Source organism: Puma concolor, chromosome B3 (assembly GCF_028749965.1).
Source record: "Puma concolor isolate L17-30 chromosome B3, mPumCon1.1.hap2, whole genome shotgun sequence".
In the NCBI taxonomy this organism is placed as follows: domain Eukaryota; kingdom Metazoa; phylum Chordata; class Mammalia; order Carnivora; family Felidae; genus Puma; species Puma concolor.
Window position 1 is genome coordinate 77,317,833 of NC_141672.1, and position 15,387 is coordinate 77,333,219.

A 15,387-nucleotide genomic window follows, 5' to 3' on the forward strand; every position below is an offset into this window, starting at 1 on the left:
AGAAAGAGTCCCCTTTGAGGTGACTGGTTCTATCTCATTGCACTCCATGCATTATGTCCTGTGCTTTGGCCCAGATGTACTATGTTCACATGCTTCCCTTTTCCATTAAAAAATCTCTTTTCTCTCCTATCAAATCCATACTCACTTTTTAGTATTTATTTTAGGCGTCACCTTTCTCCAAAATACTTCCTATATCTCTAAAGTCTGTTTGGATTTTTTTCCCATGTGCCCCCATAGACCCTATTCTTTCCTGTGACATTCCACCTGTGACACATATTAACTTTTCCATCATTCTCATTAGGCAGTGAGCTACATGAGAGTAGTGACAACATCTCCTTTATTTCTGAATCACCACATATAGCATCCGATACATCATCAATACAGAGCAAAAGTTGAATGATTTTACTGATAGTAAGGCAATTTCTATAGAAGCTGGAGGGAGATGAGGCTCTGAATGGAATCCTTAAGGAGAAAGACCACAGAATTGCTTTATCCTAGAGAAAAGGCACAAATATTTTTCTGCTCAGGTAGGACCAACAATTGAGACACTGTAAGTAAAGAGGTTCCTGTTTGCTAGGAGCAAGGACTGCTGCGGTGTGCCAGAGAATAGTAGGGCTGAGAATCAAGGCCTTAAGGTCAAGTCTCATGCTTTGCATGGCTAAAGGGGATCAGTATTCTCCTAATAACGGAGGTGTTTTAAAAACTTCTTTTAACGGTTTACAATTGAGCACAGAAGTGGTTAAGTAACTTTTCTGAGGCTACTCGGCTAGTAAATGGAGATACTGGAATTCAAAACCAGGCAGTCTGGCTCAAGTCCTGATCCTGGTAGAATGGGAATCATATTCTTCATGAAATAAGTTTTTGATATTTTTGTCCAACTCATATACTCAATGATATCAGTATTATAATAATGAGGCATCACTATTTAAGATCTGAGAATGGAGACTCCTGGCATTTTCATACCTAAGTTTTTGCCACCCTTTCTGGAAAATGTTCTCCAGCTTTAAAAGTAATTAGATGAGGACCTCAGGTTCTTCAGATCTTAACAGTGGTTGGAGAAAGTGGGGAAGTGTGTGCCATATCACGATAAAATAAGTTTCAGGATTGTTCTGGAGATGACGTGTCCTCGCCACGATCATGTTCATGTTGTTGCACAGGTGGGAAAGATCATGGCTCCTGGGGGGAACCAGAGCATTGGTGTTACAGAGTTCATCCTGGCAGGTTTCCCAAATCTCAACAGCACAAAAGCAGAACTGTTTTCTGTCTTCCTTCTCGTCTATCTGCTGACTCTAACAGGCAACGTGTTGATTGTTGGAGTGGTAGGAGCTGACACTCGCCTGCAGACTCCTATGTACTTCTTTCTGGGTAACTTGTCCTGCCTAGAGATCTTGCTCACTTCTGTCATCATTCCCAAGATGCTGAGCAATTTCCTATCAAGGCAACACACTATTTCCTTTGCTGCATGTATTACCCAGTTCTATTTCTACTTCTTTCTTGGGGCCTCGGAGTTCCTGCTGTTGGCTGCCATGTCTGTGGATCGCTACCTGGCCATCTGTCACCCTCTGCACTACCCCTTGCTCATGAATGGCACTGTGTGCTTTCGGGTGGCCTTGGCCTGCTGGATGGGGGGACTTTTCCCTGTGCTTGGCCCCACAGTGGCTGTGGCCTTACTTCCTTTCTGTGAACAGGACGCCATGGTGCAGCACTTCTTCTGTGACAGTGGTCCACTGCTCCGCCTGGCATGCACCGACACCGAGAAGCTGGAGGAAACAGACTTTGTACTGGCCTTTCTCGTCATTGTATCCTCACTGATGATTACTGCTGTGTCCTATGGTCACATAGTTCTGGCTGTCCTGCGCATCCCCTCTGTTTCAGGCCGACAGAGGGCCTTCTCTACCTGTACCTCCCACTTGATGGTGGTGACCCTCTTCTATGGAAGTGCCATTTTTCTTTATGTGCGACCATCACAGAGTGGCTCTGTGGATACTAACTGGGCAGTGACAGTGGTAACAACATTTGTGACACCACTGATGAATCCATTCATCTATGCCTTACGCAATAAGCGAGTCAAGGAAGCTTTGAAGGATATGTTTAGGAAAGTGGTAGCAGGCTTTTGGGGGGAACTTTTGCTTCCTAAGAGTTTCAGTAAGAAGGAGTGAAGTGAAAGTGAAGGGGGATGTAATAACCCGTCATAAGTCCAAGTCTTCTCCGTTGTCATTCTTTTTCCTGTGGTTATCATGGACATCACCAAATGACCAAATTCTGTAATCCCAAAAGAATTCCAAAGTCATCAAGTCTACCCTTCTTCTCCTTCAGGCAAAATTTCTTGATTCTATCTCATACATACCCCCATATTATTATTGATATATCATGATCAATACCATCATTACATCTTAAGATCCTCCAGCCGGTGAGATCTTAACCTAAGAGTCCATGGTCACCAGGGAGTCTAGGGATGGACTTCAGAAAATTTATAAGCTGCCTTACTATTTAAATTTTATGTGTTTGACTTCATATGCATTTGTCTGGGAAGAGGATCCACAGTTTTAATCCAATTCTTGGGAGATCTGTGTGACCTTTGTCAAAAGTTAAAAACTGATTAAAATTTTCAGTAGTATCTTTTGGTTATTTATGAAAAACAAGAATTTTAAGAAAAATTTCCTTATAATCTTAAAAATAAATAAAAATAAAATAGATTACCTGTGTATTTTTGTGTACATTTTATGGAAAACATTGCATTTACTGTCAGGTGGAAAAGAGGTAAAGCAAACTGAGTAAGGGACTTATGCACTTCCCCACAGTAATCCCAGTGTCTTTGCAAAAGCAGATCCAAAAGAAAGTTCCTGAATATTAGCATTTAATGTGGTTTTCTAATTTGCACTTTATTATAAAGATGATTTAAAGATATCACTCATTTTTTCACTGGATTGTGTTCCTTTCCTTTGTCCACTTTTTATATCCTTATATCTGTTGTGTTCAGTCTTGTTTTGTTTTTAGTAAAATTGGAATTGGGACAAGGACCTTTAATATCAAAGAATTACAAATGTCAACTATTGCTGTACCTGACAGGAACCAGACTTTGTGGTACGTTTTATGTACTTCACTAGATATTTGAAAGGGAGTGAAGATTCCTATTTGTGGTACCCCTGGAAATCTTGGACAAATATTCACTTATTTCTTCATTCACTTATTTTTTTCCCATTTATTTATTCATTTGCTCCGCAAAGGTCTTTTAGGCATCTGACATATGCTATATATCATATATAGTGATATATGCTCAGAGGAACAAGAAATGGTTCCTCACCTCATGCAGCTTTGATTTTAGAGGGGAAGACTGAGAGACAAATAATTATGCAAAGGAATGGGGATGATAAAGGGGTTTATAAAACAACATTGGAAATTATATGAAAACTGATTTACCCTCTCGTATTTTCTTGTTAAAGAAATGTTCAGAGGCTGTCATTCATTAAATAGGGATTAATTCCATGTTAGAGTGTGTTTGTATACACAGACACCATATATATAGAAACAGCACATCAACCTCAACATTCGCAAGCTGAGCATTAGCATGCAAAGAGATAGCCATAAAGCTTCAGTGGGCTCTGGAAATAGTAATGCTTTCATCTAGTTCTATTAATAATACACACAAACACACACTAAATAATTCAATCTCCAAAGATTTCTGAGTGAAAACGAAAGGGATGGAAGGAATGACCAGTGGTTTGAGAGAGAAAAAGAATTCTTCAGGAGTGATCTAGGAGCGCTGCCCAGAGAGCAGATGAACTATTTATTACCTTAAAATCTACCTAATTTCATGAAGCCTAAAAACCTTCAGCCAATCCCAGACACTGACCAAAGAGAGGAATTCGTATCACAGTTTATGATATTTTTGGAAGGAATCACTCCCATATTTTGGCAATAAAGTGTGTTAAACCATCTATTTTCAAAATTATTTTATTGTAGGAAATGACTTTGGACTCAATTCAATAAAAGTTTATCGAATACCATATTCTGGGAAATAAGTTGGTATGGAGAAGTACAAATACGTGATCTCTGCCATCAAGGAACTCACAGACTATATAGGTATAAATATTATAATATATAATAAAATTATATTAATAAATAAAAATAAAATAAAAGTAATATATATATAACTGTGGGTCAAAATATAATAGACCATTGTAAAATTTAAAAGTGGGTCTGACAAAATGACATTTTACTAACAAAGCATAAGAACAAATATTAGGTAACTGAATGTGATTAAGAATGGAAATATCACAATAAAAATTGTACTAGGGAGCGATCTGTGATTTTTTTTTTCAATCTTACTTTACAAGTTCCTGTTCCATAGGAATTTTTTACTCTTAAAAAAATTTTTTTTTCTAATGTTTAGTTTTGAGTGGGTTGTGGTGGGGGGAGGCGGGAGAGAATGAGAGGCAGGGAGAGAGTGAGACACAGAATCTGAAGTAGGCTCCAGGCTCTGAGCTGTCAGCACAGAGCCCCATGCAGGGCTTGAACTCACAAACTACAAGATCATGGAGATCATGAAGATCATGAAGATCATGAAGATCATGACCTGAGCCAAAGTTAGACACTTAACCAACTGAGCCACCAAGGTGCCCCATGAGTTTTTTACTCTTCATCTTAATCTCAACAGCACTTCGCACAACTGATCTTGGACTTGTATTGAATATAGTTTTGTTCTTTGGTTTCCCTGGGACTGCACTTGCCTGGTTTTCTGTCCACATTTCCAGCTACTTTGTTTTGTTTTGGAGGTGTATCCACTTCAATAAAGCTATTAAACATTAGCTAAGTTGTAAAGTTATTTCTAGAAATCACAAATTAAGAGGACGCTGAAAATAAGAATGTATTTCCAACACCTAGAACAGAGCCTGGTCCATTGAATGTAACCAAGAAAAATTTGCTGAATGAATTAAAGACTCATGAGCAGATGATAGCCACAGCCCTGAGAGAGATGCTGAACTCAAGTATCCAGCAGCTTGAGTGTTAGCACTCATTCCCACACTCAGCCCACTCCAGTGACTATTAGAAACTGAACCTCTCACATGTAGCTAGAGCCCTTAGAGGGTTATTAACAGTAGACTAGAAAAAATTTCCCTTGCAGCAATCAACAAATTTTTCTGCCTCTAGGAAAAAGTCATCCTTGAAAATTCTCAACGGAAGCTCTTCCTTGCTACATAAAATTTGTGTCATCTGGGGTTACCAGAGGGCAGGTGGGTGGGGTGATGGGTGAAATAGGTGATGGGGATTAAGGAGTGCACTTGTAATAAGCACTGAGTGATGTACAGAATTGTTGAATCACTATATTGTACACCTGAAACTAATATAACACTGTATGTTAACTACACTAGAGTTAAAACAAAAACTTAATTAAAAAAATAAGGATTATAAAAAAAACATTAAAAATATTTGTGTCATCTGGGACACTGCAAACTAATACATTAATATAACATTATTCCCATTTTCCCAGATGACACAAATACTTTTAATGTTTTTAAAATTTTTAATATTTTAATATTTTTAATGTTCATAGGCAGTATAAATATAAACCTCAAAACGATATGAAGAGACATTTCTCCAAGGAATTTATACAAATAGTCAATAAATACATGAAACTCAGCATTATTAGTCATGAGGGAAGTCAAATGAAACCACAATGAGGGACCACTTCCTACCTGCTAAGATGGTTATACTGGAAAAGACATAATAATAAGTACTGATGAAGATGTGAAAAATTGGAACACTCATAAATTGGGAATGTAAATTCCCACGTTAGAAAACAATATGGCAGCTCCTCAAAAGTTTAAGCATAGTGTTACATATGACTCATCAATTCCACTTCTAGGTATATGCCCAGGAGAAATGAAAATTTTTGTGTCCACACAAAAACTTGGACATGACATTCATAGCGGCATTATAATGCCAAAAGTGGAAACAACTCAAGTGCCCATCAACTGATGAATGGATACATAAAACGTGGTATATCCATACAACAGAATATTGCTTCACAAAAAGGAATGAAGTATTGATACATGCTACAACATAGATGAATCTTAAAAACTTAATGCTAAGTGAAAGAAGCCAGTCATAAAAGACTATACATTGTATGATTCCACTCACTTAAAGTATCCAGAATAGGCAAATCTGTATAGAGAGAAAGTAGATTAGTAGTTGCCCTGGGCTGCAGGAGAGGGATGGGAGGAAATGAGGAGTGACTTTTAATTGGGTATAATGGGGTTTTTTGGGAGTGACAAAAATGCTGTAAAATTGATTACATTAATCTGAAAATATGCAAATATGTAAAAAACCACATTTGTGTATTTTAAGTGGATAAATTATATCAATAATTCTTATAATGGATCTTATGCTTCATCACTTATAGTGATTCCACTTTGAATCCTGATACATTTTCTCTGGTAATCAGCCCCCATTTTCCCTGTATCCCCATTATTTTTAAAAATGAAGACAGAAACTGGGTCATACCTGAGTTTGTTTTCTTGCCAATCAGAAGAGTACCTGATAATTTGGAACACAGCAAAATCTCATCACATTGTTTTTTGAAAGCACAGATTACATAAGGGTTAAATATGTATCAAATAGTCACGCTCACTGGTGATTTGCTGTGGACCCTTTTGTATGATTCAAGGGGGACAGGTCATGTTCATAATAGTGGAGAGTACTAAAGGCCCACACCAGCTCCCACAAATCAATATTATTTTTTTTAAAAAGGCAGTTATATTATAAAACACAAGCAATCAGGACTCTAAGAGTAAACAGATAAACAATGAAAAGCAGACTTAGACTGTTAGGAAGCTCAGTTAATATAACCATTATTTGGGTTCTGAAACCCGCACTTCTCTCCCACCTAAGATCATCTTACACCTATTTCTGCTTTTTCAGAACTGACTTTCCTTCTTTTACCTTCCTCCTCAGGCTGTGAGCTATCATCCCCCTTTAATTTGCTCCTTTCTGCCTTTGTTCCAGTGCTGCTGAGTTCTTCCTGTCTTGATTGTCAGCCCAACCAGTATTCCTGCCTTCTACACAGTAATAGGAGCAGTAATAGTGCCACTTTCATGTGTGCTGGTCTTAAAAGTCCTTACAAGTTCTTGATAACCCAAGGAACCTTTAAGGGCAGGGAAAGACAAGGACTCACTAAATAATCACGAACTACCCCTAAGACCTTTGAGCCAAACATGTGAAAGGACTAGGTCTTCCCCTTCACAGCCAAGCTCCTACAAAGAATTCTTTACCTACATGGCCACACTTTCCCCCTCATTCTTCAACCCACCCAGCTCTGTCATCTTCCCTATACTTTCTGTTTTAAATGCTGGTAAAGGCTGTCAACAGCCCCTGAGTAACCAAATCAGCTGTCAGAACAAGTGACTGTCAGGAGGTTTCCTTCTCTAGTTCTTCTACTCACTGGATTCCATTCCCAACTTTTTAAACACTGATGATCACCAGGGCTGGTTCTTAAATTCTTTCTCTGCGAATGCTCTTCCCTGCACATTTTTAGCCAAAGCAACATTAACCGCCACCGTGTGTATGTGTGTGCGTGTTTAATTGAAGTATAGTTGAAACCCAATATTACATTAGTTTCAGGTGTACAACACAGTGATTCAATAACTCTATACATTATATTGTGCTCACCACAAACGTAGCTACCACCTGTCACCATATATACAATTACGATGTTTTTAATTCCTAAAATTCCTTCCTTTAGTTTGAATCTTTCTCTGGAACCCCATGCCTTTATATCCAGATTCCTACTGTGCATCTCCCTGGTAGCAAATACATCAAACACAACAAAGCCCAGGCTAGGTGTATCGCATTTCTGACGGGACAACCAACTGGAAGTCAGAGCATCCTGGAAAATTCTACTCTTTCTTTTCCCGTCATCCAATAACCAATCACAAAACTCTTATTCTTGCCTGGCCACATAACCTAACAACTCCGGAAAGGACAAATATGATGGAGTCAGTCAGAAACTCAAAGATTCCCAGTGTACAAGCAGTTTGGGAAGATAAGTAGGTTTGAAGGCCTATCATTCCAACAGTTCACAGGTTTGGGCCACTTCTACAAGCCGGAATCAACCATACTCTAAGGTTTCAGGTAGACACCTCACACTACAGCCGGCTGGCTTTCCAGGTAAGCAATCAAAGAATACCAACGGGGCTCGTGGATTCTTGCTAGAAATGGCAAGACTACTATCACTAGGTTATATTGAGTCTTGGAAAAAATTCAGTTGTGCTCTCTTTGAATAGAATGGATGTCTGAGCCTTTGGAGCCCAAGGGTCCCCAGGCCGCAACTTTGCATTATTGGGAAGATTTCCAGGGCACTTGTGACTGTGCAGCAGACGGTGTCCGCAACCAAGAGCGCAGCCACGCTCCTGACCACGCGGCTGCTCCCAGGCGGGTGGGTGCTAGATTCCGCACCGCCCAGGGATCACTGCAGGGGACCAGTGGCCCCAGGAAGAGGGTTCTGGCCCGGCATTGTGATCCCAGCACACCTCCAGGTACCACTCTCTTCCGTGTGAAATGCTCTAGTGAGAATTGCACGAGTTTTTCCCGCGAAATGTGCCTCGCTAAACACTGCCGGAGCAAGCTACTCCTGACAAAAGAGCCTGTCAGAGCCAGACTGGGGCACCCCTATCTCACGAAGCCCTTGGCTCACCGTAGCATCTTCATTGTCCTTGCATCGGTCCACAGAAGTGTCCAACTTGCTCGCAAGCTGATCTCGAAACAAGTCCATGTTGGAACGGACCTCAGCCTAGGTGGACTTAAGCTTGGGTTGTATTAGCTGTTTTTGGCTCTAAAAGGACGGGGAAGAGAAGGAAAAAAAAGCAAAAAGACCAGGGCTCGTCCGGGATTTGAACCCGGGACCTCTCGCACCCAAAGCGAGAATCATACCACTAGACCAACGAGCCAGCCCTGAAGGTGGGCTTTCCTCTCTTGAAATGATCATTCATCCTCGTTTGTTGCATCACACTACTGGACCGTTTTTGACGCTTCTCGTAAGCCCACTGATTTTTTCCAGACCCCAAGAATATCAATGAGCGCATTCGAAGGAATCTGAGCCACAGCGTCCCAGAGATAGGAATGTTCGTTATGGAGCTCAGGCTGAGCTGCGAGTCTGTCCGCGGACCCTCCTGAGGTGGGGTCTGGTTGCTTACAGGGTTAGGACCAGAACCATCGCAGGCGCACCGGGGTGTAAGGACACAGTAAAAATAGGAACCACCGAGTTCACTAAGAGGCAAAGGTTACCCCCAGGACCAACAGAGGAGCTCGACACTATGCCCCCCCTTGGAGTCAAATCCCAAAACTACTGCTTTAGTCCACTGAGCTTGCTTTTGCTTGTTCCTTTCAGTTTTATTTAATAAACGTTGTGTTTTAGGTCTGCATTTAAGGCACCCTTCAAGGGTGGGCATAAGGTGACCTTGGGGAAGAGTTGTCCTTTCCATACCGTCTTTTTGACAAGGCTGGACCCTCCTGCTTCTCTATCACCCAGAAGATGGTGGGTGGAAAGGGAAGGGAGGGCATTGTCCTTGCTCTGCAGTGCTTTCTGCAAAGGGAACGATGTTCTTGGGCTCTAGCTTGTCTGCCCTGGTCACACTGTTTACCCTGTGCTGAGCACATTTCTGGCACACTGGGTAAATAGCTACTGAATCTCCTGAACCAGGCCCCAGACTCCTGGGCGGGCTGAGACCAGAGGAGAGAAAAGGAAAAAAGGAGCGTTCCCTTTCCGATCCTTTCATGAGTCTCCACTTTGTATTTGTTCTGGACTTCAGGAGAGCCTGGAGGCCCAGAGAGAAGCTGCCTCGGGGGAGTCCACGTTGTTAGCGAAGAGCGTTAAAGGACCGAGGAGAGGGTTACACTCTTTTAGCCAGCGTCTGCTTCAGGAAACCTGGAGGAGTCTCAGGTCCAGATCGACTGTGGCGGGGTCTGATTCCGCTGAAAGGCTTGGGGAGGGGGCGAGGGATGTCTGGATGCCTTGGCGCCTTCACTGTGGCGGTCCCCAAATTCTGAGGGTCCGAAGGGTATGAACTGTGCTTAGAGAAAACCATCTCCATTAAAAAAAAAAAAAAGTTTTATGAGTCCAAGCAGATGGGAGACATGAGGTCGCGGACGTATCTTGCATCCTGTTCTGCAAGGAGCCCTCAACCTACCCCACTTTACCCCAGGGCTCACTGGAAGCCCGGGTGTTGGCAGAGCTCAGTGACTTGTTAGGACTGAGGCTGAGGAGCCTGTGCTATGGGCTCTACCGGTGGTCTTCTAGAGACCTACATTCGAGTTTAGGCCTAGTCAGGAACATGTTTCTTAGTCATTCTCTTGTTTGAAGATGCTTCCTTCAAAACGAATTTGTTTTCATTTAGATTTATCTATTAAATTTTGTTTAGATGTAAAAGCCAGTTTGGCAGCAGTTTTTAAAACAAGGGATACAACGGTAAAAATGGACCTGTAGGACGGCTCCATAGCTCAGGGGTTAGAGCACTGGTCTTGTAAACCAGGGGTCGCGAGTTCAAATCTCGCTGGAGCCTTAGGCGGGTGCTTGTTTTCCCACAACGTCATTCTCCGTTTTTGTCTACTTCTTGACCCAGTTTTGATGGGGGAAGGGGCGGGGGGGAAGCACTGTGTAATCTTTTTGGTAAAATCAGATCCTGGAGATCTGGGACGGAGGGTTATAGAACCGGAGCTCCTGGGATCCCAAGGAAAACACAATGTGTGTGTGTACCTTTCGGTAAGTAGGAGAGGAACCAGATTCCTCAAGTTTCTGCTAGAAGACTGGATGCGTTGGTGGAGTCCACACCTCCGTATTTGAGGAAGAGAGCAAATCAGCTCGGGCCCATTGATAGCAGTGACCCCCGGCGTCGTGGAGTCCGGCACACCTCCCAAGTGTACCAGCCGGGCGCCCAGTTTCTCCTGCGCTCCTGGAGAACTGGTTCGTGGGTTAATCGGCCAGCTTAGGCCAGAAACTAGGTAGATAAACCCCAATCGGGCTTCTGCTCTGCTTCCATACTCACTTTCTCCGACTCAGAGTCTGCTTCCTACGCCCCAGGCTACTCCTGGGATTCGATTTATTATAGATTCGACTCTCGGGGGACTTGACGAGCTTCAGTCTTAGTCTGAATCTCAAATACAAAGAAGCCAGACTTCTCACTAGCTAGTACTATATCCACAAAAATCTACAGTAACGCGCAGAAGTCGCGCCCTTCGATAGCTCAGTTGGTAGAGCGGAGGACTGTAGAGGAACGACGTCTGCTGTTATCCTTAGGTCGCTGGTTCGACTCCGGCTCGAAGGAGGTGCTTGCTGTTTTGATGTAATCCCGTACTCAAACTTCCTGAAACTTTTGCCCTCCGGTTTCTTTTGATTCTGTTTTCAGGCAACAAGAGAAGAGCTTTCCACCTGCCAAGAAACCTAATTTCACTTATCTTTATGATCATGGAGTAGATGTGGTTCACTCAGGAAATGTGAACTGATGGCTTTCATATTAGATTTGAATCTGTTACCTTCTAATCTTTAGAACCAGTTTACGTTGATTAAATATTGGGGTAACTGCGCTCCACCTCACCAGATACTTATATTTTTTCATAAGCGCAAATAATGCATACTAGGCAAATCAGGGCTTAAGGAGAAATATATTAGAAAGTCTGCCTTTGGAAAAGGTAAATACACAATAGAGAGTGAGCAATGCAAAAGACTAAATATAAATATGCACATGGAGATGTTCTTTCATTAATAAGAAAGAAATACTAATTTAAACAAGAGGATATTGTTTCATCACCAAATCAGAAAATGTTGACTAATATGTAATACTGACCAAGATGCAGTGAGGACTTTCTTGTAGAATGGTACTACTTTCTGGAGGACATTGGGTGTTATAAATCAGGAACCTTGGGGTGTCTTGGGGTGACTTCAAGCCCCATGTTGGATGTAGAGATTACTTAAAATTTTTTTTTAAATCTTTAAAAAAAGTAAATCAGGAACCTTAAAAAGATAATGTTTGATCAAGTATTCTATTCTACTCTTAGAAATTTATCATTCATACATGAAAAAAGGATATATGGCAAAATAGTTATTTGTGGGTGATTTGTATCTTTATATTTTTATGTATTTTTTCAAAATATATCACGTGTATACATTACATTAATAAAAAACAGTGTTTTAATCTTACAAAACGAAGTTTAAACATACTCTGTGTCACTGTGGAAGACATTTTGGCATTTTCTTATAAAACTAGACATACTGTTATCATACAATCCAGGAATCATGTTCCTAGGTAACTATTACCCCCAATGGTAGAAAACTATGCCCACACAGAAACTTGCCCATTTATGTTTATAGCAGCTTTATGCCAAAACTTGGAAGTAATAAAGATGTCTTCTGACAGGTGATTAGGTAAATAAACTATGGTACATTGATACAAATGGAATATTCAGCACTAAGAAGAAATGGGACATTAAACCATGAAATGATATGGAGAAACTTTAAATGCACATTCACTAAGTGAGAGAAGCCAATCTGAAAAGGCTTCATACTGCATGATTCCAAGTATATGACATTCTGGAAAATGCAAAATTATGGAGACAGTAAAAGTGGCTGCCAATGGTTGAAAGAAGGGAGGGGTGCATTGGCAGAACACAATTTTTAGGGCAGTGAAACTATTGTGTATGATACTACAGTGTACTGGTGGATATATGTCATTACACATTTGTCAAAACTCATGGAGTGTATAATACAAAGAGTAAATCCTAGTGTAAACTGATGTGGAAATGTTGGGGTTCAGAGCCTATGGCCAAGAGACAATTCTTGAGATGTCTTCAGTGCAAAAAGGTGGTTTTATTAAAGCACAGGGACAGGACCCATGGGCAGAAAGAGCTGCACTGGGGTTGTGATGGGTGACTGATTATATACCTTCAGATTGGGAGAGTTTAGGGATAGCCTAAGTCTCTAAGGTGTTTTGGAAACAAGGTTTGCAGGATCCTGAGGGGGCTGCCTGTTGTTGGGAAAAGATCATTTATTACTGTTTAGTAAAAACTCAGTCATGATACCCTTCAGATGTATATCAGGAGGCCATAAGCTTGGAGTATGATTGCCAACATATATCTTGAGGGGGGGGGGCGTAAGATACAAAGGAAGCTTCCAAAGGGATTTTTATATGTTAAAGTAGACATACAGGATCCTGAGGGGTTGGGAAAATGTTAAGCTAAGATTGCCTTTTGCCCTTAGCAAAGTGTCATCATTGAGGCAGCTGAGCCTCAGAGGAAGGTCACTCTGCCTGTTTCAAGGCTTTGTCAGTGGGCTGTAGGCAGTAAAGGAATTTAATTTTTCATTTGCCTTTGTTTCCCACATCATAAACTATGGACTTTAGTTGATAATGATGTGTAATTGTTAGTTCATTCACTGTAACAAATCTCACTAGTGCAGAATGTTGATGGTAAGGAGGCTGTGGGGTGGGCAGAGAGGAGAGAAGGTACATAGAAACTCTGTATTTTCTTACTCAATTTTGCTATAAACCTAAAACTGCTAGTCATAGTTCAGACTGCTATAACAAAAGTACCATAGACTGGGTGGCTTAAACCAAAAATGTATCGCTCACAGTTCTGGAGACTGGGAAGTCCCAGATCCAGGGGCCAACACATGGTGTCTGACAAAGCCCTGCTTTTTGGCTTGTGGACAACTGCCTTGCCTCTGTAGCCTTGCATGGGTAAGAGAGGAATCTCTCAATTTCTGAGAAAAATATGGCCTCTTTTGTGAAAACCTCAGGTGGCCAAGATATTTCTTGGTGAGAGGTGGGTGAAAAGGAAGTGAACATCAAAGAGGAGTCATCAAAGTGACATGAAGGTGGCCTAGGAAACATGGAAGAGGATTTGAATGGGGAGAGGGAAAGTAATAATAATAAAAAAAAGATACAATAAAAATGTAGCATGAAAAGCCCCAAGACCTTGATTCTTGCAGAGTCCTAGTTCCCTCCTCCATTTATTTCATTCATTCTTCATGACAGTGCTGGGAAATTGCAGGGGATTTCCTTCTTGAGGGGAGCAGCCTGCACAAATCCAGGAGTACTACTGTTAGGAAATAGGAACTGTCATGGCTGAAAAGTGCAGTGGGACAGCCCTTTTGAGAAGACACCACTAAGTAGTCCCCGAGCGTATCTTCTCTTTCCCACACTGAATCAGGTGCTGCACAGTTCTTGCAGTTGAGTGGTTTAGTCTCCAAATCTAAGTAGTCTCCAAGATAAGTAGATTCATTTGGAAGGACAGGGGAGTGGCTAAGTCAACACCATTCACAGCACACACTCCCTGGGCTGGATGCAAGGAGTCAGCCAAGAATCAGCTTGGAAGTGTTTTGGAATCAGAAACCCACCTGCAAATGAAATTCAAAATAACTGTTTACCTATCCAACCCCACCCCCATGAAGCAATCAAGCCTGAGTGAAAGCTTGAAGCCTGGTAAGTATTGGTTTTCTCATTCATTCATCATACTCAATTACAAAAGTAATGTGATTAAAATCCAAATCGGATCTGTGCAGGTTATTTTCGGAGTATAGAGCTGCAGCTCTTAAACCAGTGTCAGCAGTAGGCTGATGGGGGCAACCACACAATTTCTGGGAAGTGTTCCTGACCCGATGATGCCTAAACCGGGTCAAAAGAATGAATCAGTGCGAATGTGGATTTTACAAGAGTGAGACCAAAAGAGTTGCCGAGTGAGGGAACACAAAAGCAGTGCAAAAGCCTTGACAAGGAGTAAGTCGGGTGCAAATACAACCTGGAAGGGAATGTTAGAGGAGCTCGAAGTGGGAGATTATCGTGTAGTAAACCGAGGTGGTTTGATTGCAAACATAGAAATCAGTGTCCGGTGGATGAAGTACGGAAGAACGGAGAAGAGGAATTACTATGAGTTATTGTTACGTAACCCTTCTTTCAGGGCCGAAGAGCTCGGGGTTTGTAGCTCGATTAAAACACACTGATGGCAGTGGTGGGATTCGAACCCACGCCTCCGAAGAGACTGGAGCCTAAATCCAGCGCCTTAGACCGCTCGGCCACACTACCGCTTGGCATACGACGCTTTTTTTTAACCTTTAAAGTTATGTACCTATCCAGCATATGAGCTCAAAATTTGGAGTTTTCTTCTCGGTTAGTGGACTTCCCCGCAGGGTTTTCGTTCAACCCTATGGATCTGAACAAGAGAGGAGTCATCGTGTTCTCACACGCCTGTGAAGTGAAACATAAACTAGTCAACGATCATTACAGTGAATGTCCTTAGAAGATTTTTACCTTTTCTGTAACCTAGGCAATAAGACGCAGGGAAAAAAAAAAAAATCCCGCCGGCGACTTATTGCCCGTGATTAGAGAAGATTGAATAAGGTCC

The 15,387-nt window shown here is 41.6% G+C and overlaps 1 protein-coding gene and 4 non-coding genes across 5 annotated transcripts; 3 read left to right on the forward strand and 2 right to left on the reverse strand.

Moving 5' to 3' along the window:
• The first annotated feature begins 1,070 nt into the window (after nt 1-1,070).
• OR6S1 (olfactory receptor family 6 subfamily S member 1) lies at nt 1,071-2,170 on the forward strand. The gene has a single exon (XM_025920034.2). The coding sequence runs from the start codon at nt 1,116-1,118 to the stop codon at nt 2,157-2,159; it is 1,044 nt and encodes a 347-aa protein (XP_025775819.1). The 5' UTR covers nt 1,071-1,115; the 3' UTR covers nt 2,160-2,170.
• A 6,703-nt stretch (nt 2,171-8,873) lies between these two features.
• TRNAP-UGG (transfer RNA proline (anticodon UGG)) lies at nt 8,874-8,945 on the reverse strand. The gene has a single exon. It is a non-coding gene; the product is annotated as a tRNA-Pro (tRNA).
• Nucleotides 8,946-10,483: 1,538 nt separating this feature from the next.
• TRNAT-UGU (transfer RNA threonine (anticodon UGU)) lies at nt 10,484-10,556 on the forward strand. The gene has a single exon. It is a non-coding gene; the product is annotated as a tRNA-Thr (tRNA).
• Nucleotides 10,557-11,226: 670 nt separating this feature from the next.
• Nucleotides 11,227-11,318, forward strand: TRNAY-GUA (transfer RNA tyrosine (anticodon GUA)). Its single transcript is given in 2 exon segments — nt 11,227-11,263; nt 11,283-11,318. It is a non-coding gene; the product is annotated as a tRNA-Tyr (tRNA).
• Nucleotides 11,319-14,986: 3,668 nt separating this feature from the next.
• On the reverse strand, nt 14,987-15,068 carry TRNAL-UAG (transfer RNA leucine (anticodon UAG)). The gene has a single exon. It is a non-coding gene; the product is annotated as a tRNA-Leu (tRNA).
• Between the last annotated feature and the right edge of the window lie 319 nt (nt 15,069-15,387).